The 27,809-nt window shown below is 43.8% G+C and overlaps 1 protein-coding gene across 3 annotated transcripts in view; it reads left to right on the top strand.

The window, feature by feature from the left end:
* sgsm2 (small G protein signaling modulator 2) overlaps positions 1-27,809 on the top strand; it is a 149,250-nt gene that overhangs the window by 83,833 nt on the left and 37,608 nt on the right. The window contains exons 4-12 of one of the 3 annotated variants that reach the window (XM_038304626.1): positions 3,414-3,581; positions 5,622-5,689; positions 6,586-6,731; positions 6,812-6,946; positions 11,535-11,659; positions 11,741-11,808; positions 14,223-14,386; positions 14,535-14,667; positions 14,842-14,979. In XM_038304626.1, the coding sequence (XP_038160554.1) occupies positions 3,414-3,581; positions 5,622-5,689; positions 6,586-6,731; positions 6,812-6,946; positions 11,535-11,659; positions 11,741-11,808; positions 14,223-14,386; positions 14,535-14,667; positions 14,842-14,979 (1,145 nt within the window). The remainder of the gene's footprint in view (positions 1-3,413; positions 3,582-5,621; positions 5,690-6,585; positions 6,732-6,811; positions 6,947-11,534; positions 11,660-11,740; positions 11,809-14,222; positions 14,387-14,534; positions 14,668-14,841; positions 14,980-27,809) is intronic. The other 2 variants (XM_038304627.1, XM_038304628.1) reach the window with 2 other exon arrangements.

Raw genomic sequence — 27,809 nt, 5'->3', positions numbered from 1 at the left:
TTCTATAAATTATTCTATTCCACAAAGCTTGTTTATGATCAGCTGCAACCAGAGCAGCTTCAGCCTCTGGTTGACTGTTTGGCTGTTTTTCTTCCTTCTGCTCACAGGCCAGCTGCTTTGTGAAGTGGCCGATTAGAAGCTGAGCTGTCAACAAATTCTCCAAACAGAGCCATGAACCTCAGTTCTTCTTGGCGTTCATGTTGAAGGCTATAGTCTAATAGATCTGCAGTTAAACATTACTCTTTCCATCTTCAGATGCTGGGTTAGTGTTAAACAACCTAACAACTGTGTGAAAATGAATCTAAGAATTAATACAGGATTAGAAAATCACTGTCTCTTCACACAGCCGTCATTTACAGAATCCTCTGTTCTCTACAGCAGTGATTCCCAACCGGGCTAGCTTACCCCTAGTGGTCCGCGAATGCATTGCAAGGGGTACATGAAGGTAATTTATTTCTTAGGTAGTAAAATGAAATCTGTTTTGCTTTCTGAGGACCAAATTTAAAATAAAAAAAATGAAACAAGATTGTATCAAACAAAATGTAAATTTTTCTTAAATGTCTGAGTTCATCTTCAGCTTTGACACACATTCAAACCAAGCAGCGGAACGGCTTCGTTTTTCAGACTGAGCGATAATGAAAATAAAGTAAAACTAATAAAGTTTACTTTACTTTTACTTTACAGAATACTGCCAGACTGACTCTATAATTTTTGTTCCCAATTCGTCAAATTTAAACTTGATTATAAGGGAGTTTCCCAGAGCAGCTCCAGTTTAATAAATACAGGATTACATTTTGATTTTATTTTGTATTTATTTCTATTCATCACTAATTTCCAGGCAACATATTTATGTTAGGAATAAAATTCCTAAGAATTAAATGTTCAAATTGAAAGATTAAGCAAAATAGTTTTTAATTTATATGCGGTTATTGTATGTTCCACTTTTGACTGAGAGGGAAACACAATGGGAAACACTGCTCTGTAGCAGTGGTCTACAAAGTGGGGGCTGCCAGGGGGCGCTAGGTGGGCTTTACAAAATGTGGGAAAAAATAATTTTTTTTCATTATCATAAAATTCAGTATAATTTGAACATTAAACAGCCTAGGGGTTTGACCTGTACAGTGAGGCTCTTCCGTTCTGAATAGACCATTCCACCTTGGCTGACAGAGCTCTGAAATGTCTTTTCCCTTTTGCAATAATTGTGTGAATCTGACTTTTAACTTTAAAGCTGCACAAAACAAAGCATATGCATGTGGACAGGGACATTCGGTGGCACTGACAGACATGGAGTTCAGCCCCCCATGAAGCACACATACCTGTGTTTGGTTGTTACCAACAGTGTATGATAAAACATGCTAGGTAATGTGCTTATACTAAACGCAATACAAATTAAATGGAAATAAAAGTAAGAGAAACATTTCAAAAGTAGATTTATTTATTATTTATTTATCCATATTTTTAGTTTGCAAAAGTGTCCCCGGCCTGAAGCTAATGCTATTAAAGCTCTATCCACATACAACAGCTGCTCACATTGTGGTCAAAATGATTTTCTGGGAGTAATTATGTAGGAAACACCAATATCTTATTGGTCTAATATATTTTAACTCCCTGAACATTTTTGGTTCTGTTTTCTTTTTTTTTAGTTTTCAGCTTTCTAGTTTATTGTTTTCATTTCCATTTTGTGTCATTATAGTTATATGTTTGACCATTTTTCAGTTCTTAGTTTGCCCTCTGCTGCCCTCTTGTGTCAGTCTCTTTTTTCCCTTGCTCCCTTCTAGACTCCTCTGTCCTCACCTGCTCCCAATCTGCCAATTAGCCTGGTCTTTGTTCAGTCTCCCATTTATACACCTCATGTTCAGTCTTGCTGGTTCCTTGTTGTTGTTAGTTTCTTCCTCGTCTCTGACTCCCCATGTGAGTTTTCCCTGATGTTTTCTGGTGTTTTGGTTCTTTGTATTTTGCTTTTTTGGATGTTTGCCTCAGTTTTTCATTAAACCAAAAAGAAGTCATCTCTGCTTCTCTCATCTCTGCATTTGGGTCCTCAAGCAACCTCACCCCCCATGTTGCCATTACCCTTTTAGAAACTCAGAAACTGTCCGTTTGAGCTAGTGTTGTACCGATACCATTTTTTGGACCCGATACCTGGCTGTGCAGTATCGGCTGATACCATCTGTTTGAAATTGATGTGAGTGCATATATGAAGAACTGCAGACTACTTGGATGTAAAATAATTGCCATCATGGCTTCGTCAAGCTGCTGCCTACCTTTGAGAAGCAGGAAAAAGACTAAAACAAAGTGAATCCAGTAGAACTTTTTATTTTCTACCTGGAATGGGTGACAATAGTAGAATAAACATTTGGCTCTCAAAATGGTATCAGTGCGCTTTTTGTTGGTACTCAACGATACCGATACCACCATTTTATTGCTGGATCGGGGCCCTGCCCGATACTGGTATTGGTAAAATTGAGCACTCATTTTTATCTCCAGCTTGCACGTTTTCCAGTAAAATAAAAATCCCTCCTGTCAGAATCTGGTGGCTTTCCCACTTTTTCTGTTCCTGCTATGCTTATTTGTTCCATTATCACCCATCATGCATCACACCATCCCAACTTCAGTCTGAAAGAGAGGCGCCTAAAAATCATGGTTATAGTTAGGAAGCCTATAAACCTCAACATGACTTGGTTTGCCCATAAGCCTGTTCATTCAAGTGTTGTTAAACAAGATAATTTTCAAAGCTGATATTCATGCCTGTCTGTCATTTAAAGCTGCCTGCGTTATTAATACTTTGCACCAATGAAGGCACATCAGATCCCATCAAGTTGTCTACTGTGAGATGATCAGTGTCTTTTTTATTCCTCATCTCTTCCCAGAAATAATTTAAATTTCTTCCTTTTCTTTTTTCTGACATTTCAGGTGATAAAAACCTTTATAGAAGCCTAAAGGAGCATTTATTCCATGAATCCATAAAGGTGGCCTTTCAAAAACAGCTTCTTCCCCACCGCCATTAGACTGCTGAATGTTGAATAAACCATTAAAAAAAGCGCTGAATGTTGGAAAAACCTTAAATCATATCTCAGTCTTATGTTTACTTTTGATCACTGCTGCACTTTAAGAAATGGGAACGTCTTCAGAGCTGTACTGAGGAAAGTTCGCTTTGTATAAACTCTGTACAAAATGACAAAGTTAGTCTAAGTTAATGCTCGGCAGTCGACGTGGCATCACATGCTTCCTTAGAGTGCAAAAACACACAGATTAGGTTAAATAACCGCTCTACGTTGTCCTATTAATGACCTGGGTGTCTGTGATGAACTGGTAACCTGCCAGGTGGCCCCTGGAAGCCAGTCCCCAGGGGGCCGACCATCAGAAAGGAGTGTTTGGATGAATGAGTGTGAACAGGTGTCCTCTGCTCCCTGCAGGAGAGCCCAGAGCGTCGGCCATGAACCTCTGAGAAGACAGGGCTCCTCCACCACCAGCCGCCCCCCCCAGCCGCTGTCTGCCCAGGCTATCAAACACATCTGGGTCCGAACTGCTCTCTTTGAGAAAGTTCTGGATAAGATAGTCCAGTACATCGTGGACAACTCCAGGTATGATTTCCTTTTTATTGCTTTGCTCGTCTTACTGTGACTCAGCTGTTTAGCCCTTGGTGAAAAATGAGCGTGTCATCTCCTGCTCAGAGTGAGGATAACAATTCAATTCAGTGATTGCATCGACCCATTGACTCTTCAGCAATCCCTAACACTAAGCATGCTTGTAGCGACAGTGGAGAGGAAAAACTCCCTTTGAACAGGAAGAAACCTCCAGCAGAACCAGGCTCAGTGTGAGCGGCCATCTGCTGAGGCCCACTGGGGTTCAAGGAGACAGAAGCAGACATAGAAAGAGAAGCATAGATACAAAAGGCAACTGTCAACCAGCTCCACAGGCGGCCCCGTCCAGGAAACACACAGCCAGGCAGACGAGCTCCGAGCCAGCTCCCATGTCAGAGGATGAAGAGAGCACATCCAGTTAGTCACAGTCAGAGAAACAGGACTACACTGGAAAACAGGCCAAGCTCCAACATCTAGAAACAAAGGTGTTGATGGCAGCAGCACAGCTGATATTTCTCTCCAGGATGGAGTCACAGCCAAACAGGAACAGACCAGATGAAGCTACTATGAGAAAAAGCAGAGAGAGCAGAACGTTAGAGATTGAACTAACAGATTCTGCAGAGTGGGAGAATAGAGATAGAATGAAGCAGAATGATGAAAAAGGGGTCCCTATGTCCTCCAGCAGTCTAAGCCTATAGCAGCATAACTATAGAGATAGATCAGGATAACCTGAGCCACTCTAACTATAAGCTTTATCAAAAAGGAAAGTTTTAAGCCTAGCCTTAAAAGTAGACAGGGTGTCTGCCTCACGGACTAAAACTGGTAGTTGGTTCCACAGGAGAGGAGCCTGAGAACTAAAAGACCTGCCTCCCATTCTACTTTTAGAAATTCTAGGAACCACTAGTAAACCTGCAGATTGAGAGCGAAGTGCTCTGTTAGGAACATAAGGAACAATCAGATCTCTGATATAAGATGGAGCTTGGCCATTTAAGCAGAGATGGGAAGTAACGAAGTACAAATACTTCGTTACTGTACTCAAGTAGATTTTTCTGATATTTTTACTTTACTTTACTACTTATTTTTATGGCGACGTTTTACTTCTACTCCTTACATTTTTACACAAATATCTGTACTTTCTACTCCTTAAATTTTTTTAAATTGGCTCGTTACTTTAGTTTTGAATCATTTCAATGGAGTTACCGTTATTATTTTTCACGTCATCAATACCAAATTCAATCTAATTGGATGGGAATCTACGTTGCATTTGACGCACCGCTACAAGATGAATCGACAGATTCGGCGGTATTCATTGGCGGCAAATCATTGCAGCTTGGTGGCGGTGGCGTTAGCATAGTAGCATGGACGACGAGATGATTGAAAATGAACACAACGGAGATCTAGTCCTATTGGCAGACATCCATTTAAAATGTAGGCAACGGCATGAAAAAAGTGGTTTCTACTTTTACTTTTATACTTTAAGTAAATTTACAAGCCTGCACTTTGTTAGTTTAACTTGAGTAAAGAAGTTTAATCAGTACTTCCACTTTTACCAGAGTATTTTTTAACACAAGTATCGGTACTTTTACTCAAGTACGGAAAGTGAGTACTTTTGCCATCTCTGCATTTTTATATGTGAGAAGGAGGATTTTAAATTCTATTCTGGAAGAACAACAGAAGTGTTTTTTAATAAAATGTCTAAGAAAAGTTTTAATTTAACGGAGGGAAGAATACATCATCATTGATGCTGCCATTCAGAAGATGGAAACTCCAGTCAATCTGACGCCATGTTCACACCACAGCAGGATAGTTCATCTAATCTGACATGAGACGCCCACACTAAATGTCAGCTTCTGTGTGGCTCCGTCTGAAATAAAGAGCAACTGGAAGATGACTGCTGCAGGTTGTGACCTCCTGGCAAAGAGCAGCCTGATGGGCTTCCTATTCACCAACTTCACTGAAGAAACCCTAAAGCTGCTGTAGATTTCACTGTTCACAAGACGCTCACTAACGCTGTTATTTTATTTCACTTTATCTCTGCAGCAAATACTATGAGAGGGAAGCTCTGATGCACGACCCGGTCTTTGGTCCCATCCTAGCAGCCCTGCTTGGTGAGTGACTGCAGTTTAAACACCTAAACTTGTTCCTAAACCTGGAGGGGAGGACATAAGCCTCACAGAAAACAAAACTAAAACATGAGCTTAAATAACGGCGATGGGAGGCGGAGCTGTACGATGAAACGGTGGAGCCTCAGTCAGCAACACTCAACCTGATGAGTTACGCTGTTTATGCTCATCTTCTCTCTTTGGATTAATACAGATTTGACAATAATTCAAGAAGTATTAAGAAAACTGTGTTTTGGATTAGTATTATTTATCTAGTATTTCTTAGGTTTGCATAGAGGAAAAGTATAAAAACATTATTGTTTGGCAGGGGGGATGGGGGGGTCGCTCTTGTCTTCCTATGTCTCACCATATGAGGTCTCCTAACTTTTACTTAAACATACATCGAAGGAGCTGCAATTTAATGCTGCTGTGTGTCTCTCCTCCAACCACGTAGCTACTGATGTATGTCAGTGAAATACTGGCCCCCTGCCCGTCTTTGCCTGGGGCCTCAAAGTTCTTAAATCTGCCCCTGAATGTAAGAGACTCTTTTTGGCCGCCTGTTTCCTCGGGGGGGCCCCAAAGAGCCCCAAAGAGTCGCTTGAGTTTTTACACAGATTTCAACCTCATTCCTAAGAATCCAAACCTGCTGCATCTCAGACAGACACATTCATGCGTTTCTTTTTAAAACCACGCCATGTTTATTTTATTCAATTTATTCATTACTGAATCCTGTCAGGAATTAATCTTTTATTTTGATACACAGCCTCATTCTTTCTTCAGTCTAAGTTTGCTCCTCCAGAGCCATAAAATGACCGGCTGACTGGTATTCTGCAGAAACCTCCTAAATGGAGAGACAAATCTAGAGCAAACAGATCTCTGTGATGTGTTTTCTGTGCTTTCAGTGGGACCCTGTGCTCTGGAATACACAAAGCTGAAAACGTCCGATCATTTCTGGTCAGACCCCTCAGCCAATGAGCTGGTTCAGCGCCACCGTATCCACGGGGCCCACCGCAGCCTGGATGTGTCCGGCCGCCGGCCTGCTTTGGGGGTGAGTTCAGATCACATGTCTCAGGTTTAGGTCTTCTGGAAGTTTGTTTTCTGAACCAAATGTTAAAGATCTGTTTTCAGATCCGTAAGAGGCAGTCCAGCGGCAGCATATCAGAAGATCGGTTTGCAGCGTCTGCCAGAGAGTATGTGGAGTCTCTCCATCAGAACTCCAGAACGCACCTCCTTTATGGCAAAAACAACGTCCTGGTGCAGCCGGTACGTCCCCCTGACTCTGACCCCCGCCCGCCGTAGGGATGGAGCCTGTATGCAGTGGGTGTTACTACATCTACGGCGGCGTATTACGGCCATTCAGAAACAAAAACAAAACAAAACAAAAAAACCGAGTTGAACTTTTTTAGTTTGAAGTTGCATTTTTATTCCAAAAAAAAATCAAAAAGCTTTTTTTTCCCCAAATTTGAAGACATTTCACTTCCCATCCAGGAAGTTTTTTCAATTCACGTCTTCAAGAAACATCTTCAAACTTGGAAACAAAGTCCATTGGATAGTTTTTATATTTTTTGGAATAAAGATGACCTGGATGACTGGGATTTTCACCGGCACTGTGACATTTTTACTAAAATAAACACACACATTTATGAGCAAATTAATAAAAAACCTGCAATAAACATGCCCATTTACGAAAACTACGGAAGCCCAGAGCGGTCGTGTCCCTCAGATACTTTTTCATTGTTGTTTTCTCGAGAAAACAAGTTAATTATGTCAGTATCTAAAGATAAAACAGTTAAAACTGATTCCATCCTTTAATATCACAACAGCGGAAGAGGATTTATAAGTCATGGCAATCTATGTGTAATTCTGTAAATAATCCTGTGTTCAGGTAAGGACATAATGTTGTTGGTTTGCTTCCAGTTCTGATTCAATGAAATTCAATTCAGTTTATTTATATAGCGCCAAATTCACAACACATGTCATCTCAAGGTTTTTACAGTTTGAACCAGATCATCCAGTCAAATTGATTCAAAGTTTTCTATCTAAGGAAAACCAGTTGATTGCATCGACTCATTGACTCTTCAGCAATCCCTCACACTAAGCATGCTTGTAGCGACAGTGGAGAGGAAAAACTCCCTTTGAACAGGAAGAAACCTCCAGCAGAACCAGGCTCAGTGTGAGCGGCCATCTGCTGAGGCCCACTGGGGTTCAAGGAGACAGAAGCAGATCAGACCGATGCCTCCAGGTGTTTGCTGAAAAGCCTGGAACAGCTATAAGATTAACCCCCAAAATGAGTAAAGATTTTCATTAAAAAACAGATTTATGTCTTCTGCAATCGAATAATCCGCCACGACCTGACAATAGGTGGAAAGACAAAGGAAACTAAAAAACTGTCATGATGTGGTTGGTTTGCTAGCCCAAGATGCAGAACTCACAGAACAGACAGGCACGATTAAAGTCCAATATTTATTGGTGACACACAGGGTTCTACCCTGGAAGGCAGAGAGGACAAACAGGTTAGGTCACTGCAAAAACAATCCAGAAATAAGTAAAAAATGGCTTAAATTAAGTATATTTAGCCTTAATTTGAGCAGGTAAATAAGATGATTTGCCAATGGAATGAGTATTTTCACTCTTAAAATAAGATAGTTAGATAATATTTACTTGAAATAAGACGATAAAATATTTTTTTCTTATTTTAAAAGGAAATTGTCTTGTTCCATTGGCAAAGTGTCTTACTTATCTCCTCAAATCAAGGAAAAACACACTTATTTTAAGAAAAAATAACTTATTGAGATTTATATTTTTTGCAGTGTTACAGGTTTACAGGCTCAAACTCACAGGTTTGCAGGTTCAGACAGGCTGGGTTCAACAGGCACAGATTAACAGGTTCAGGCAGGCAGGGTGGCTCAGGTTTGCTTCCATGGCAAGGACAACAATCCGGCTCAGAGTGAAGCTATCAATCAGCTTATATAGGGAGAGGTTAATCAGCAGAGCTGATGGGGATCAGGTGTGAGCGCTGAGCAGCAGCTCCCAGAGAAGGATCCACATCGCCCTCTGGAGGTCAAACCCCTGGATCCCAACAGTACCCCCCCCTCAAGGGCGGATACCAGACGCCCAAAAACAAAAAACCAGAAAACAAAACAACCCACCCAGGGCGAGCGGAGGGGAAAACAGAAAAGGAGGGCCAGGCACAGAAACAAAAACAGGGTCCAGAACTCAAAACAACCCACCCAGGGTGGGCGAGGACAGGGAAAGTCTCAGGTGGCCTGCCGTGGGGCCGGCAGCTAGGCAGGGTTCCAGGTGGCCGGCCGCGGGGCCGGGGACAAGGCAGAGTCTCAGATGACCGGCCGTGGGGCCGGCAGCAGGGCAGGGTTTCAGGTGGCCGGCCGCGGGGCCGGCAGCAGGACAGAGTCTCAGATGGCCGGCCGTGGGACCGGCAGCAGGGCAGAGTTTCAGGTGGCCGGCCGCGGGACCGGAGTCTCAGAAGCTGCAGGGGCCTTGGAGGAAGACGCTGTCTCTGCTTCAGCAGGAAGCACCGAGGAAGACGCCGTCTCTGCTGCTGCGGCTCAGCAACAGGCTTCGAGTTGGTCACCCACTGTAGCTCTGGATCAGGAACTGAGGAGGCCGTTGATTGCGGCTCCGCATCAGGTACACCGGAAGCCACCGACTGTGGCTCCGAATCAGGAGGACCGGAAGCCGCCGACTGCGGTTCCGAATCAGGAGCGCTGGAAGCCACCGACTGTGGCTCCGAATCAGGAACACCGGAAGCCACCGACTGTGGCTCCGAATCAGGAGCACCGGAAGCCACCGACTGTGGCTCCGAATCAGGAGCACCGGAAGCCACCGACTGTGGCTCCGAATCAGGAACAGAAGAGGCCGCCGATTGCGGTTCCGAATCAGGAACACCGGAAGCCACCGACTGTGGCTCCGAATCAGGAGCACCGGAAGCCACCGACTGTGGCTCCGAATCAGGAACAGAAGAGGCCGCCGATTGCGGCTCCACCCCAGGAGCAGAGGAGACCACCGATTGTGGCTCCACAGGAACACAGGAGGCTGCCGATTGCGGCTCCGGATCAGGAACAGAAGAGGCCGCCGATGGCGGCTCCACCCCAGGAGCACCGGAAGCCGCCGATTGCGGTTCCGAATCACGAACACCGGAAGCCGCCCACTGCAGCTGCGCATCAGGAGCAGAGGAGGTCATCGCTTGTGGTTCCGATTCAGGAGTCTCTGGATTTAACAGATTAGGCTCAGGGTTCTCCCAACGGCTCCAACCGGGCCAAGGGGTCCTTAGACGGCTAAGAGTTTCCTGCCATTTGCGATCCCACTCCTCATCTTGTCGACGCCGCTCCATCTCCCATTGACGATTCAACTCCTCATTACGCCGGCGCCACTCCTCCCACCAGGATGATGGTGGAAGACACAGAGCGGGCTCAGGGGTCTCCAGACGGCTCAGAGCGGGCTCAGGGGTCTCCAGACGGCTCAGAGCGGACTCAGGGGTCTCCAGACGGCTCAGAGCGGGCTCAGGGGTCTCTAGACGGCTCAGAGCGAGCTCAGGAGCTAAAGAGGCCACCAACTCCTCATAATGTCGATTCCACGCCACCTGCCAGGGTGGAGGCGGACGTTTCAGAGCGGGCCTCTCCAGGAGCGTGTAGAAGGAGTCTGCTGGGCTAGTCTGTTGGCCAGATTGTTCTGTCATGATGTGGTTGGTTTGCTAGCCCAAGATGCAGAACTCACAGAACAGACAGGCAGGATTAAAGTCCAATATTTATTGGTGACACACAGGGTTCTACCCTGGAAGGCAGAGAGGACAAACAGGTTAGGTTCAGGTTACAGGTTTACAGGCTCAAACTCACAGGTTTGCAGGTTCAGACAGGCTGGGTTCAACAGGCACAGATTAACAGGTTCAGGCAGGCAGGGTGGCTCAGGTTTGCTTCCATGGCAAGGACAACAATCCGGCTCAGAGTGAAGCTATCAATCAGCTTATATAGGGAGAGGTTAATCAGCAGAGCTGATGGGGATCAGGTGTGAGCGCTGAGCAGCAGCTCCCAGAGAAGGATCCACATCGCCCTCTGGAGGGCAAACCTTTGGATCCCAACAAAAACTGATTATTTAGGCACATGCGGTACCGTGACTGCCCAACAAGGCGCTCTGCAGGCATGGATGGACTGGGAATCCAGGGCTGTTTGCCAGCCTCATTCATTACTCACACAGGTTAATCATCTCGTTATCTCAACAACTCAATAACTGAAAACAATTAATGGTTTAACCATGATAACGAGATAGTTATGTCATTATCTCGAGATGGAAAATGGAAAAAAAAAGAAGTCGAGTACGACCGCTCTAGGCTTCCGTACGAAAAGAATAAGAGATTATAATACACGTAAAAGTATGCTACGTAAAGCACATGCAAATACATGATTCTTTTGGGAGCTTTAGCGATGGAATTAGATGGAACAACGGCCTCATGGAAGTTTCTAAAGTACAAATGAATGATAAATCTGCAGGTTTGTAATCTCGTAAATTAGCATTTTTATTCTTTTAAATGTGCCTTTTTATTCTCGTACATTTGCTACTTGTTACCTTCTAAATCTGCAGGTTTATAATCTCGTAAATTAGCTTGTTTATTTTCGTAAATATGCCATTAAATTCCATTTTTTCCCCCATCTTTGAATGGCCCTAATATGCCGTATTCTGATCAGGTGAATGAGTTCTGAAAAGACATAGCACCTACTAGTGGTGCAGCAGGGAAATTACTCCGATCATGTTAATCTACAGCTTTATGTTTTATGAAATGTTCTCCCATTAACCTCAAACATTGAATCTATTATTTGCTCCGTCTTAAACATGGCAGAAGAAGGACATGGAGGTGTTACGGGGCTACTTGTCTCTCCATCAGGCTGTGGAAAACCTCACTCTGAAGTGGACCCCTAACCAGCTCATCAACGGTACTCTGGGAGACTGTGATCTGGAGAAAAGGTTAGAGAAGAGAAGCTTTCAGTGTTTAAACTGAACTGAACTTGCTGCCTGTCCAGCTAAACCTGAAATCACTTTTTCCAGCATTTACTGGGACTACGCACTGACTGTTCCTCTGCGCCAGATCGTTTGCATCCACTGTCACCAACGGCGTGAGTACAGAGCTGCTGGCTCAGTCACCTCTGCAGTGCAGGCTAGGGCTGGGCGATATGAAGAACATCTAACATCATCATATATTTGGGCTATATCGCGATACACGATATATTCTATTCAGTTTATTTCTATAGCTCCAATTCACATCCTGTCATCTCAGGTCACTTTCCAGTTCACCAGATCATCCAGTCAGATTGATTCAAAGTTTTCTATCTAAGGAAAACCAGCTGATTGCATCGACTCATTGACTCTTCAGCAATCCCTCACACTAAGCATGCTTGTAGCGACAGTGGAGAGGAAAAACTCCCTTTGAACAGGAAGAAACCTCCAGCAGAACCAGGCTCAGTGTGAGCGGCCATCTGCTGAGGCCCACTGGGGTTCAAGGAGACAGAAGCAGACATAGAAAAAGAAGCATAGATACAAAAGGCAACTGTCAACCAGCTCCACAGGCGGCCCCGTCCAGGAAACACACAGCCAGGCAGACGAGCTCCGAGCCAGCTCCCATGTCAGAGGATGAAGAGAGCACATCCAGTTAGTCACAGTCAGAGAAACAGGACCACACTGGAAAACAGGCTGATCTCCAACATCTAGAAACAAAGGTGTTGATGGCAGCAGCACAGCTGATATTTCTCTCCAGGATGGAGTCACAGCCAAACAGGAACAGACCAGATGAAGCTACTATGAGAAAAAGCAGAGAGAGCAGAACGTTAGAGATTGAACTAACAGATTCTGCAGAGTGGGAGAATAGAGATAGAATGAAGCAGAATGATGAAAAAGGGGTCCCTATGTCCTCCAGCAGTCTAAGCCTATAGCAGCAGAACTATAGAGATAGCTCAGGATATATCACAATATGATTAAATTACCTTCGAAAATGATTGAGAGCATGAAATTGCACTGATAAAATCATTCAAACTTTTGGTTTCAAATTTAATTTAATTTAATTTTAACCAGATCAAAGCTTCTCTGCCGTTTGATGTCTTTGGGTGTCAGAATTAAACCTTTAACAAGAAACAAAGCAAAAACACCCCATACTTTATAAAATGTAAAATAAAAAAGGGCTCTTTTGTGCATAATTAAAAATAAAATTTCAAAACAAAAGTGGAAATACTGTCCAAAAAAGAGCATTATCAGAGCATCTATTAGCATTGATCTTTATCTGCTGAGAATTTTAGAGAAACACAAAAAGTTATGAATTTGAGAACATTGCCAAGTTTAGAAAACACCTGCAAAACCTCTGACCATCTCATCACAGATATTAGAGCATCTAAAAAATATTTAAATAAAATAGTTAAAAATAGTTCCCTCCATTTCTTTCTGTTTCTCTCATATGGGATCGATTTTTCAAACTCGCGGCCAACGCCATCGGCTTCACAGCTGATTGATTAATTGTTTTAATTGGCGAGCAGAGAGACGCTGACATGCAGAGTTTATAACATTCTTCATTCTGCAGCCGATGACTTTTTAGGTGCTGCAATAAATCTGCACTGCTTCCTTTTGCAGCAATGGTTTTACAAATTAGCGCCTTTTGTTCGACGTCCTTGGCATGAAATCCAAAACGCTGCCGTTTATCGCTCAGCGTTAGTTAGCCGGATGCTTTAGATTCCTAGAAAATAATCCTGTTTGGAGGTATAGAAGCAAATTGGGGCGTCTACAGGCTGGAAGTCACGTACAAATCTTGGCAAAAACAGGGTTCTTAGTGACTGACTCGCACGCCATCGGGTCACAGGCCAAGAGACTTCCAGGAAGTTCTCCAGAGCGTCCAGTCGTGCACATGCATCCACACAGTGCAACAACCATAAAAGTTGAGTTCCTGAAATGGAATGGGGGTTGGTAAAAAGCTGAGATGACTGATGATGTAAAGCGCTGTGAGACATTTTACTGAGGACAGCGTTTGAATTTGATTGTCAAATAAACGTCCGGTGAGCAGATCAGATAATCGACTGAAGGCGTCTTGATTTTTGAGATTCTACCATTTCCACAGAGGAAGATTTTATGATGGATTCAAAGTGTGTGGGAAAAATAAAACTCTCTGTAAAATAGATGCAGACGGCTTATTGTCTTCATGCGAATTTGGACTCGATGGTTGATAGATTAATTTTAACTGTGGTGTGCTGGGGAAACTCCAGAAACATCGAGTATATCCGATATATCGCCCACCCGTAGCGCAGACGCAGACAATGTGCTGCCCGATGAGGTCAGGAATGTCTGATGTTAAGAAGGGGAAGCTGCAGTCAGTTGCTGATGATCTAAACATGATTATTATCCAATTTTCTATCCTCTCTCTGCATTTCGTTTGCTGTTTCTAATCTCAGATTGAATAACTGTTGGTCTCATATATAGAAACAGGAAAAAAGACCCATTCTATGACGGCTCCCTCCTTCTTTTATAACCTTTCTTTCTCTCTCTAATCCAGCGGATTGTGGAGGAACGCTGGTACTCGTCAGCCAGGATGGCATCCAGCGGCCCCCCCTGCACTTCCCCCCCGGCGGTCACCTGCTGGCCTTCCTGTCCTGCCTGGAAGCCGGACTGCTACCCCGAGGTCAGCTGGAACCGCCCCTCTGGTCCCAGAAAGGCAAGGTAACGACCAACATGGCCGCTCTGCCGGTTTTCAGAGTTCGTATCAAGTGACGCTGGAACTTGGATTTCAACCAGAAGAACGTAGATGTTCACGTTCAAGAGTCAAACTACCTTTCAGAATGCAGTAGGTTGTGTGTTTGGGTTGCAGGGGAAGGTGTTCCCTAAGCTGAGGAAGAGGAGCAGCGCGGCGCGGCTGATGGAGCAGGACAGAAACGGCGAGGACCAGACGGCGGCCGATTACGTCTTTCGCATCGTCTACCCAGGATACCGCTACGACGCCAGTAAGCGACCGTTCACTGTAGCATCACCAGGGCAGGAAGTGCTGCTGAAGTCTGTAGCTAACGCTAATCTCTGTGTGAGGTGTTCAGCTGTTGTGCAGTGAGGTGGTTTCTTTGGGAGGCGTTCAGCTCAGCCTTTTTCTCTAACCACATTCTCTGTTGTTTCGCTGGTGCAAGCAGTCACCATAAACTACCACCACACCACGGGCAGCCGCGCGCCGTCGCTGGACGACGATGAGGAAGAGGAAGATAGGCTCCATGCTATGATCTCAATGATCTGCTCGCGGAACCTCACAGACCCTAATGTCCTGAAAGGTTTTTATCACCTTGACACACCCACCAAACCCCACTGCCCCCCCCAGACCTCACCCAGCTTCAGATTCTCTCTCCTCCCTCTAACTCCGCCCACCTTTCCGTGTCCTCTCTCCCCCTCTCTCTCCCCCTCCCTAAGCCCCCCCAGCTTTGCCTGCCTGTCTGTGTGCTGCCTGACTCTGAGCCCGACGCTGAGGAGAAGGTTAGACCAGTGTTGCCAACTCCTCAGCAAGAAAACTCACTATTGGCTGTCCTAGAAGGCGCTAGATGATGTCATTGCATAATTTACATATGCTGATGAAGGTTCTCAGTCATCCAGGTCATAGTCATTCCGTAAAAATTCAAAAAATATCCACTGGACTTGGTTTTCAAGATTTGAAGACGTTTCTCCACCTCTCCAGGAAGCTTTCTCAATTCAAATGTCTGGATCCGCAGTGAGTTTGAGTCTTATATAGACAACGCCTTGTATCGCTTGGAAACATGCAATAGAAACAGATGAATGGGTCGTTAGTTCCATCGTTAGCCTGTAATATCTGAACCTGTCTATGATTGTTAAGGGTTGGTCGTTAAGGAGGTATTGTTCACCGGCTGGAGCGGGTAAGTCAGTCTTCTGTAAGGTTCCTTACAACACCGGGCAGAACATGTCCCTACTAAAACAGATGGGAAGCAAAAAGAACAGAAACACATCAAAGATGCTCTCCGAAACTGTGGATATCCAAACTGGGCTTTTATCAAATCAGCAAGTAAATCCAAAAGACACGCAACAGAAGACAGCGATGGGAAAATTAAACGCAAAAACATCACAATCCCTTATGTTGCTGGAGTGTCTGAAAAGCTCAAGAGGATTTTCTCCAAACACAAGATCCCAGTACATTTCAAGCCAAACCAAACCCTTAAACAGAGGCTAGTGCATCCGAAAGATAAAACCCCCAGACCGAATATGAGCGGAGTGGTATATGCTGTTCAGTGCAGCGAGGAATGCTCTGATCTTTATATTGGAGAAACAAAACAACCTCTCCACAGACGCATGGCCCAACACAGAAGAGCGGCCGCCTCTGGACAAGACTCCGCAGTACACCTACACCTTGTGGACAAAGGACATTCTTTTGAGGACCAGAATGTCCATATTCTGGATAAAGAAAATAGGTGGTTTGTGAGGGGCGTGAAGGAAGCCATCTATGTTAAGAGAGAAAAACCAACTTTAAACAGAGGTGGTGGACTCAGATTCCAGCTTCCAAAAACATACAATTCAATCATAGACATGATCCCTTCCAGATATCACCAAACCCCCCACCCCATCATAGAGGAACGAGGGACCTACCCGCTCCAGCCGGTGAACAATACCTCCTTAACGACCGACCCTTAACAATCATAGACAGGTTTCAGGTATTACAGGAGACAATCCCCCCCTCAATGACAATCCCCCCTTTAACGACCGACCCCTAGAATCATAGACAGGTTCAGATATTACAGGCTAACGATGGAACTAACGACCCACTCATCGGTTACCATTTGCATGTTTCCAAGCGATACAAGGCTTTGTCTATATAAGACTCAAACTCACTGCGGATCCAGACATTTGAATTGAGAAAGCTTCCTGGAGAGGTGGAGAAACGTCTTCAAATCTTGAAAACCAAGTCCAGTGGATATTTTTTGAATTTTTACGGAATAATTTACATACCTTATGTCATCCAGCTGCAGGAGACTCTGAAACCCTACTATTGGTTTGTTTTTGTTTTTTGTTTTGCTGTCTGTTAAACCTGTGCAGAGTTTTACAGAAACGAGTAAAGAAAATATATATATAAATCAGCCATTTAGTTCCAAACTGCATAGAATTTAGTTTTTTGACATCTTGCAAAAAAACATGAAGAAGAAGAAAGCAGACATGAGTCGTTTCTCAATCAGTGTACTTGTGCGTCCTCGTGTCCTCGTGAAACGTCACCAGCCTCAACACTAGTAGTGTTCCAGTTCAGAAGAACAGCAGACAGAACGGACAAAGTCCCCGGATGTTGTTCTGGCCCCTCCCTCTTTACCCAGCATGCATCAGAGCAGACTTGTCAGTTCTCCAGACTGACAGCTGTCCCAGCATGCACTGCGGCAGCAGCAGCTTCCAGGTTAGCGCTCACAGAGCTCAGAGAATTAAGTTAAAAGTTCTCTTTTCTGTTGCTGTTCAATAAAAGTGCTTTTAACACTAGATGTCTCGAAGAATTCCAGTTTTCCTCCAAGCCCCCCTCCCCTCTTCTAGTCTGTGTATTCACTCTACCGTGCTAACTGTCCTTGTTGTAATGCTAATAACCTGTGATATGACCAGGATTATGGACATGACCGTTTAGAACAGCTCTAGACAATTTCATATTTTAAAGTGCAGCCCTGAAAACAGTAATAAATACATAAAAAAATTGTTATATAAACATATTAATGTATATTTACAGTTCTAACATTCTTTTTTTTCTTACTTTGGGAAGATATGCCAAACTTTAGAGACTTTGAGATTTATTCATTGTTATTATGAGCATATAATAGCCAATAATTACACTATAGATCACTGTAGTGCCACCAAACTTGTAGCACACATAGATAACCTCATCTAGTTCATACTACAACTCTTACTTTGGGAAAATGTGTTAAACTCTATTTTTATAGATTTATTTTCATTGTTATTCTAAGCAGGCCAGGTGTTCAATCTCTGCAACAGGAACCACAGCACTGAGCGTTGTGTTCACTGCACACAGTATACCTGTCAGACATGCAGGAAGGACTCACCTTGGGTTTGTAGAAACTGCCTAATGGGACAATTGTAGCTTCATATGTAGAGCTTTTCCTTGGGTGAAATAAATGTTACTGCTGTACTGAAATCAGACTGTTTGTTATTCTCTAAGCTGTAATGTTGAATGACGTGAAAAGGTGAGACAAGACAAAATCCAATTGTTCTCTATGTTGTTCTTTCTTTCACATAGTGAGCTTTGCAATATAAATGAGTCTGTTGGTGAATGGACAATATAAATAGGCTCTGCCTTGCCTTGTTGGAAAAGCTGGTTATGACCTGTTCTCAGCTCAGGAACTAGGACCCGTATGATATCTGGTTGTTCAATAGGTTTGCCTCAATTAAAGATTTAGATATGACTTATCAAGATATTCCTGCAGAAAGGTCTGATGTTGCAGGGAAGGTAATGAAAAGTGTTGGGAGCATGCTCTGGTTCTGATGCCAGTTTGTTTATCCAGCCTCCTGTAGAAGGGCTGGTCACATCACAGGTTATTTGGACAGTTAGCAAGGTAGAGTGAATACACAAACTAGAAGAGGGGAGGGGGGGGTTGGAGGAAAACTGAAATTCTCTGGGACATCTAGTGTTAAATCCGTCTTCAGGGAGCATTTCTGCAGAGATTGATCGGTTTTTCTGCTGCTGCTTGGCCTTTTGATGTGATCCTAGGCGTTTCGCTTTCTCTCTCAGAAACTCTTCGATCCATTGCTGTGGTTTTGGATGATATTCTTTTTTGAACAATGACGTTTGTTTCATGTTCAGGTTGTTATAAAATAACTTCAGCTTTAACATGAACTGACCAGAATATATTTCCTCCTCATCCAAGTCTCCTGCTGCCAACTTCAAACCAGCTTTATCTTCAGCGGTGGAGTCTTGTGCATCAAGTAAACATATGGACCATTGCACTGATGCTCTTCCGTCTGCATTATGGTTTCAGAGACACTCGCTGGAACATTTAGTAGTTTAGAAAGGTCTCCTCACTTCCAACGACTATTTATGTAATACTTTGGTAACTAAAAGCCTTTTCATCAGCCGTTCATTTTGCCATTGATCCAATTTTCACATGAAGGAAGGAAGGAGTCTAAACATCGATCGTTTTTATTCCATTTTTTACCTTTTAACTTCAACTTTCTCTGATTTGTTGTATATTTGGTTTATTTCAGTTATCGATAAAAATGTTGATGTGTTCAGTAGGGTTGTGCCTTAGGCGTATGACCATTAAGTGGCAGCAAGTATCGGCCTGACTAAAGGCTATAACTCAGCAGATCACCTGCTATCAGCAGCTTATAACATTGATAACAGGCTGCAGATTTCACATCAATCAGCCACACTGTCAGAAAACTAAGGAGAAGATTTGGTGCAACATTATGTTTCAGAGCTGCAAAGTCACTGTTCTGTCAGACCAGCATACCCATAGTCAATACGCATGTACAAGATGTCAGATTTGCATTGATCCCTTTAGTTTGGTGTGAAAAATATTCTTTAAACTACCTCGAGGAGCGTTTATCCCTTTAGTCATGTACAAAAAAACAGATCCGCATACTCTTCAAAAGAGTAAGTAATTAAATAGTTTTTTTGTACATGACTAAAGGGATACACGCCCCTCCAGGTAGTTTAAAGAATATTTTTCACACCAAACTAAAGGGATAAACAAGTATTGACCATGGGTATGCTGGTCTGACTAGGTGTGCTCATCTCACAGAACAGTGATTTTAAGCCAGAATTTGACCCTCGGCTTACATATCTGGGCTTTGGTGGATCTGGCCGCCAGCATATGCCAGATAACACCTTTAACTCAAGTGCTGCTGCCTTTCTCTGAGGTTTAGAAGATCTAAAGCTTTGTTCACACCGGCTGCTTTCTGAGCATCAAAGTGTCTGATTTACATGCAAAGTCTTTGTGGGATGGCATTGAGGGGTCCAGTGGTGTGTTCGAGCATCGGGAGCTGGCATTTCGAGCGTTTTGGCGTCTCAGCATCCAAGCTTTGGACGCTGGGGCGCCTTTTGAAACAGGACATCGGAGAATCAACCAATCAGATCCAGAAGACAGACACCACCTACAGGCTGTCATCGCTTCTGCAGATGAAAAAAAAATATATATATGAAGGAGTTAAACTCTGGTAGAATGGATTGTTATGCAGAAGGAACAGAGAGCAGCTCTGATCATTATTGCTGCACTTAAACAGTTTTATGAACTATGGAGAAACTGTTTAAAACCCCAAATTAACTAGAAATGTTAAAACCTGCTGATGGAAAATAGTCAATTTTATATTTAAACTTAAAAACTCTTTCTATTCACTTCCAGCCGCTATGAACGTTAAGCAGGAAATCCCCCACAGGCTGCAGCAGAGCGCTTCCAGCGGGGATTTCCAGTGCTGCCTCCTGGCGGTACGCTGGAGGTCTGGAGCTTACGGAGCCCCTAAAGGGACACGGAGGGAAAAAATAAACTTTGGTCATTGGTAAAAGTCACATTGATATTTATCTGCAAAACACGTTGACATTCATAGACACATCTCATTCTTGTGAGAGCACTCTCTCAGGCCATGAAAACATCTGGTGCATTCAAATCAGAAACTTATGACGGTTTAGTCAAAAACATGTCAGCCCTTGCTTCAAACCATGTCAATCTACCATACTGCTCCCCCTTCGTCTCATCACCCTTTATGGGACCATTACTGCTCCGTGTGCTTTGAAAATAACAACTCCTTTGTATGGCCAGATTTTTGCTGAGCTGGACTACCTTGAGATGTCAAATATTTCATTTTTATTGCGGGTGCTTTCTTATCACTAAGGGGCCTTAACACTGCGTTGTCCTGTAGATCTCACTCCCAGCTGCAGCTGATACACACACTCACTCTGCTTCTCTCCTCTTTGGCCCCGAATTGCTCTTATAACAGTTTTTGGGAAAACAACTTTAAACTTATAAAACATTAACTTTATTTTATCTTATGATTAGTACAGATTAATACACAACATTCCCCCCTTTGATCCCAAAAGGATCAATTTACGTGATTATGCAGGTGATAACTAATCTAAAACACTTTAAATGTGAACTCACCCAAGTGACAAAGGTTTATATATATATATTGTGCACACTAAACTAAACGTGAGATTAAATACACACCATATAGTAGAAGTGAGTAATATAAGATGTGGTGGTGTCTGAGTAAATATTAAACTAATAAAATGCAGAAAACAGAATATATAAAAACAAAGAGGGATCCCCCTCTTGGCTCCCTTAAGAGGACCTGTCCTCGTTGCTTACTTTTTTTTTTTTAGCAAGATTTTCTAATTCTGTTTTCTCAGCAGAGGCAAATACCAATGCCCAAGCAGCATCTTGTGTTACGAGGTCACTGCATTATCCCCTAAGGGGGTGGTATTTCACACCTACTAATAAACACAAAAAAAAAGTTTATCAGGCCCAAATGCCAGAAAACCATTTTAGTGGTCAAAGGCCCGTATTAAACCAAAACAAGGAAAAACCCATGGGGGACTCTCCTGCACAGTAAATTGAACTGCACATAAAGATAAAATTTTTTTTAAAAAGGTATGCTAATCATCAATAACACCATTGTCCTTATACCAGTTATGGTGTTAAAGTTAAATTAATAATAAAAAAACCTCCAAATTTGTCCATAATTTCCCCCCTTTTGGGGCCCCCCAGGGGTGTAGGGAGCCAATGCTGCAGATCAGCGGTCAGCTGCATCACCCTCTTGAGGTATAATGGTCTGCTTTGGATCTCGAAGTTGCCCACCTGCTTTGTAATTTTGTAATGGTTTCTGTGCATCCGAAGTTGCTGCCTATTTCCAATTGTTCGGGTCAGCTGCGTTTCCCCAGCTTTTTTGCTTTTGTACATGGTGCGGGCATCCGTTAAAAGGGACGACGTGGCTGGGGGGGCCCCAGACCCTTCAGAATTGGGATAAACTGTGTGGTCATAGGGGGATTTAGGCTTAGGTCAGGTTGTATAAAAGGCCCAGGGATAGCCAAAAATTTTCAACTATAGTTCACAAGATCAACTTTAGTATCTGTATGCCCCACGAACATACCCGTACGCCGGAATGGGGGGGTCGGATAATTAAATTTTGGGGGGGTGACGGGGGTCTTCCTCGGGTTTTCCAGGACTGGAGGGGTGCTGGTTGGGCCAAAAACGATACGGGGTTCCCCCCGGTGATGACAGGGGGACAGTGGTTCCCAGTGGGTAATGGGGGTTGATCTCAGGTGCCTGCTGGGTGTATCATGGGTTGCCTCAGGCGCTGCTGGTGTCATCATGGGTTTTTTGCTCAACCCGAAGGTGCACTGTTGGCCCTCTCAGGATTAGTAGGTGTGGGGGAAGATATGGGCATCCCCCCCTAGTGATGGGCCTAAGAGCCAGGCGTTGAAAATTTCATTTGGTTTTTTTCATATTCATCAAACTAGCCTTGCCATGTTCAATAATCTATTGGGGGACATAGATGGCAAGTTTAGGATCATCTGAAGGGCATTTTTCTTTTTTTTTTGGATTATTCGCATGAAGTTGCTATATCTACGTGGGTAATATATAAGAAATGAAAACGTTGGTGAGGGGTGGAAGGTGACTGGTTATGTTTTATACCCTTATTTTCCCAATTGTATCTCTACAATGGGAAGACCAGTACATTTTACAAAAAAGTCTTGAGACGCCCCCAAACAAGGGGATGATGAAACATACAACTATCAAATTCGTTTTTATGCCCCAAAATCATTCTGCTCCCCTAAAAGATATTTTCCCCTTGCAAAGCACCCCTTACATCGGGGAGCCCCTTTTTTTACTTCCAGGAAAAATTTGAAGGGCTGGAAATTTTTTTAGCATTAAAGGCTTAAAATCATTTTTAGGGCGTTTTTTGGGGCTTTGAACACCCTGGACGAGTACTGAACCCATTTGGAAATATTGGTTTCCGTGTGCAGTTTTTAATTTGTCTAGATCTCTTTTCTGCCTTTTGTTTCCCAAATTTTTCCATTCTATGCGTTTTCCCCCTACCGTCATTACCTGTTGTTAATGTGTTTTGGCTTGTTCATTTTGCATCTACCCAATGATCACCACCCCATCTACGGCAGTCCATGCTTTGTGGATCCAAGCAATTTTTCCCCTTGAGTTCCCTAAAATTTCTTAAACATTACAAAATCTACCCCTTGACTTGACTGCATTATTTGAAAATTTTTTCTCCATCATTTTATTGTTACCCTTGGTTATAGTAGGTTTCCTTTGCAGTGCACATGTTTGTGGTGACGCTTTAAAATGTGGTGTGCATGTTAGTATTATTTTAAAAGACCCCCCCTTTTTTAACCACAAAGGGTTTAACACAAAAAGAAAGTTAATCAAAGTCTGAAAAAGGCGCATACGGGAACGCCCAGACGGCGATGGGGTGGGCGGGGGGCCGAGTGGATGGGCGGCCCATTGCTTCGGGGGAGGAAGGGGAAAGGGGGGGGATGAGGGGGGAAAAGGTGCAGGAAAGGGTGTTAAGGGGACGGACCCACCAGCATTGATAGGTCAGAAAAAAGAGTTCGTCCATTGCCTGAAGACGGGATGGATTGGGGTGGACCCAGAAGAAGTCTCAGGGGCGAAGGATCATCATCATTCCCTTTGGTGGGACCTTAAAGCATTTCATGAGGATAAGAGGGGTTATGGGTTAGTTTGAGAAAAGCATTGCCTTTAAGCAAAAGGCAAGGCGTCCCCCCAAGTCAAAGGGGTTGTGCGCAGCATTATCTTAGCAATCTTGTTTTTCAGGATCCCGTTACTCGTTCCACGGACCCCTGTATGGGATGAACAAAAACCCAAATTTTTTGTTTTATCACAACAGTTTTAAATTTGCGGGACCCCGTGAAAAAAAAATTGGTGTTATCAGAGAAATTGTGTCAGGCATGAAAATTGGAAAAATTATTTAAAAAAACCGTGCTGTCTTTGTGGTCTTATGAGCATGGGACAGTTTCCCCATCTGAAAACCTAAAACAACCCCAACATGTACCTTTTTCCCCTAAACCCCGATTTATCATGTCACGAAATCCATCCAGATGGCGAAAGGGGACCGTTGGGCATGGGAATGTGCTAAGGGTTGAGTAAACATTTTAGCCATTGTACTTGGGCAATGTGGGAAAAGCCAGTTTTCTGTCTCCCAAGTGTATATAAGGTGACCCCCAAAACTGCCTGTAACTTTGAAACAACTTGGGCTCGTGAACAAGATCGGGTCCATGCAATATTTTAATGGCTGTCGGTAAAAGGAAAAAAGGTATAAAAAATGTCCTCGAGAACTACGCCAAAACCATTGTGGGGTGTTTTAACCCGACCCCCCCCCCTTTGTACCACGGGGTTTTTTCTGCTTCAGAACGATTTTGGGCTTCTATTAAGGAGGCCAAATTAGTAATGGGTTCACATCAGCTACATGAACCATTGGTCCCTGTCTGCTAAAACCTGGGCTTCTTTAGCTCCCTCATCTGCTAATTATTTCAATGGCAAGGGGTTTTTTTTGTGTTTATGGCGCACTTTTTTACAATAGTAAGCAGATGGAAGTTGCTAGCTTTTATAAATTTACTATGCTTGCCCATGTTTTACGGGGGGTGCCATCTGTTCTAAAAACCCTCGTTTTTCCCCAGATGCTAGGTTTATTGGATACCCGTCCCCAAAAAGCACTGTCAGTACAGATTGTCCCTTTTTTCCCAGTACCCAAATTTACATGCAGCGTTAATGCTTTTATCTCTGCCAATTGGGCAGAGCAAGGTTGATTAGATCATTGATTGTACCTTGGTAAAGGTCCAGGGGGTTAAGTTGGACTTTTCCATATCCAGCTTATTCCCTGTGCCCCTTGACGCATGACCCGTCTACGAACAGCGTCAGTCGGGGATTGGATGATTTATAAGCCCTCCCTTCCCTTCATGAAGGTGTCCGTCTCCTGGAGCAATCTGGGGCTCCCCTTTTGGGCAATACCATTTTGGGGCGGGGTTATGGGGGGTAAAACGTTGTATTTTAAATCAGGCCCGAAAGAAAATTTCATAACCTGTTCGAGATTTGGGGTTTCACAAAGCGGGGCTGGTGGCAGTGCATGAAATTTTGATGTGGTTTTACAAACAACAGGGTGGCCCATAGTAAAACTGGGGCCCCTTTTTTGTAGGCGAAGGCTGCTGTTTCCAAACCCTGGTAGCAGGGAGGTTTACCTTCCGACACATCTAATTTTGTGCGTAAAAAGAAATTGGTGTTTCCTTTGGGGTGTTTTTTGGCATCAATATGCACATGCAAACCCTTGCCGCTCGGGCCACATAGAGATGGAAGGTTTGCCAAATCTGGATTGCCAGAGCGGGAGCAGTTTGGAGATTTGTTTCAGCGCGGGAAAGCCCCTTGCCTCATTTTTTCCATTGTATTGACCCGAGGGTGTCCTTGCCCTGGGTTTAATCATTGCTCTCAGTGGAGCCTTTTTGATGGCATAATCACACCCCCCGGTCTGCTGTACTCCCATGCAAGGAAAGACAACATGTACCAACGCTGGGTTTGGGCTTTTGGGTTAGGGTTTTCCAGTTGGGACGGTGAATACACCTCTTTTTCCCCCAAAAGTTGCCTCCCGAGCCCTCCACTGTTTGCTGGCAAAATTGAATTTTTTGACTTCTTTGTTCCCCCCTTCTGAAAAAGAGTAAACACTGTATTGGATCTCTTCACACTTTTCTTTAGAAACAAACAAATCAGAAAATCACAAAAAATCAACATTTTAGAGGGATGTCAAGGTATTTTAAATGATTTTCCAGTACAGATTGAAAATTGATGTGAGTGTACGAAACCTGTGGTAATGCGAAAATTTTTATTTTGGCCCTTTGTAGTAAATGCAAATAAATAGGGGGTCTGGGGTGGGCGGTACACTGAAAAATGCTGAACACAGATCAACACAGTAAAACCCTTTGGTACCCGGAGGTAATTTCTCAGTAGTGTGTGGGGGGCGGGTACTACGGTATTTTTTGTAAATGTTTTTAAAAAAACAATCTTAAAATCATGACTAATCTATATCATTATGTTGGGCTTTTTGATGGGGAAAAATTGGGGTGTTACAGGGCTTTTTGTTGGTTTAAGGAAAACCCCGCTGTTTTAATCCTTAATGATGGCTTTTATTTTTATGCCCCGTTTAGGGGGTACGTCTTTTGGAGGGGAATTTAGATTAGTTTAATGGGAAATTTGATAGGTTTGCTGATTTTCCTAATCCTCATTGTTTATTTTTTGACCATACCGCTCTGGGACTTTGTTTAATAGGGGTTCATGTTTGCCCCCCTGCCTTTGTTTTTCCAGGAACTTTAAAAGTGTTTGCATTACTTCATCAGCTTGTGAAAAGGGACTTTAAAAAAAGCCATCTTTTACTGCTAAAGTAGTCCCTTTCTGTAGCAATCCATTGGTGATTGCTTTGGGTTTTTGAACCATGGGTCCTAGATCTTGACTATACCCTCTGCAATCAGTAATGTAATTTTGGGGCTGATTGGTAACTGGAACCTTCTGTAATCTTTTTCGGAAAAGTGAAACAAGGGTCCCCCTTGGTCCAACCACTAGTCAGCTATGGATGACGTTGTTTTGTTATTTATGTCTTCATCCGCTTTTCTCTTGTCTTTATGTGTTTTGCCTTTGTCAAAAACTGGGAATTGGAGAGGAAGAAAAAGGTTCTTTGATTTCTCAAATGATTCTTTTCAGGGGTCTCCCTGTTTTTCCCCCTCCAGTTGCAGGAAGGGGTTGGGGTGTGATTTTAGCCAAATATTGGGCTTTGGCTCATGGCTTGTTATTGGGGGTATTTGCAGGATTGGCATATGTAGGCTTCATTCTTGTCTGTTGCTTCAAAAGAAATTCCATTAGGGGTACATTTAATTTTTGCATTGAGCTGGCACAGCACATCTCTACCCAGCAGATTTATGGGTGTATCTTCTGAGTAAAGTAGTGGTGCATACACAGTCTTTTCACCTATGATTATGGGAACTGGCTTAGTCATGGGTATTATTTGGGTCTTCCCAGAGAAACCTACTGTTCGAATCTTTGATGCTGAGAGAGGCAGGCCAATTCCACTTTTTCCTATACAGGAGTAGGCCGCTCCTGTATCAATCATAAAGCGATGATGGCTGTCATATATTATGACATCAATGGTGGGTTCTGTTTGTGGACGTTGGGTTAATACAGGTAGAATGGCCTCTCCATCAGGTTTCTCTGGGCACCCCTATAGCCAGTATGTGTCTTGTCCCGTTCCATAGGTGGCTGGTCCAGCAGTAGGGGGCTGGGGTCCCATCCATGGGTTAGTGGGGCAGTCTCTTTGCATGTGTCCAACTTGTCCACATCCCCAGCATTGCATTCTCACTCGCTGTTGTTCCATGTCTGGACCGGCCTGTGGCATCTGCTGGTATTGGCCTTGAGGGGGCCTTCTTGGGGCTCCTTGTGGGCCCCTCCATCTTCCCCGCATGGGTGGCCCCCCTCGTCCCCTTCCGAACGTTGCTTGTTGGGGAACTCCTCCTTGGTTTAGATGCACATGAATAGGAGGGACTGGTTGAGGTTGGGTCAGCTGTGGCAGGGCACCTCCCACAGGTGGCGCTGCTGGATACTGCATCTGCTGTGTGGGTGGAGGAACAACAGGAGACACTACTGGTGCTTGTACCACTGCCTCCCCTGTTGGTGCTCCCTCGGTTGGGGGTGTGGCCACCACAGTCAGTGCAGCTTGATGCTTGGGCTTCTCTTTCTCTTTCTTTGCTTTGGACAATTCCCCAATCTGCAGCTGAGTTAGCTTGGTGGCCAGCATCTTGCTTTGGTCCTCAAAGGCCCGTTTCTCGGCCCGATGCATGTTTACATAGTGAATAACATGCTCAGAGAACAGAGGCCAGTCCATCTTCATGTGCCCCACAACTCCGTCCAGTTTGGCTTGTACTTCTTTGGGCATGGCCTCTCTGATGTAGGTTCTGAATAGAGGGCCAGATGTTTTCAGTTCATTCCCATCACTTCCAGTCTCTGTTTTCCATTTCTGTTGGAACCTGTGCAGAAACTGGGCGGGGCTTTCATCATCCTTTAGGCATTCTTGTCTCAGCTTAGTTGGATCACTGCAGTTGGGGTATTTGTTCCTT

Source organism: Cyprinodon tularosa, unplaced genomic scaffold, assembly GCF_016077235.1.
Source record: "Cyprinodon tularosa strain WSP-4 unplaced genomic scaffold, ASM1607723v1 ctg539, whole genome shotgun sequence".
Taxonomy (NCBI): Eukaryota; Metazoa; Chordata; class Actinopteri; order Cyprinodontiformes; family Cyprinodontidae; genus Cyprinodon; species Cyprinodon tularosa.
The sequence above is the reverse complement of the archived record's forward strand: the minus strand, read 5'-3'. Positions and strand labels throughout refer to the sequence as shown.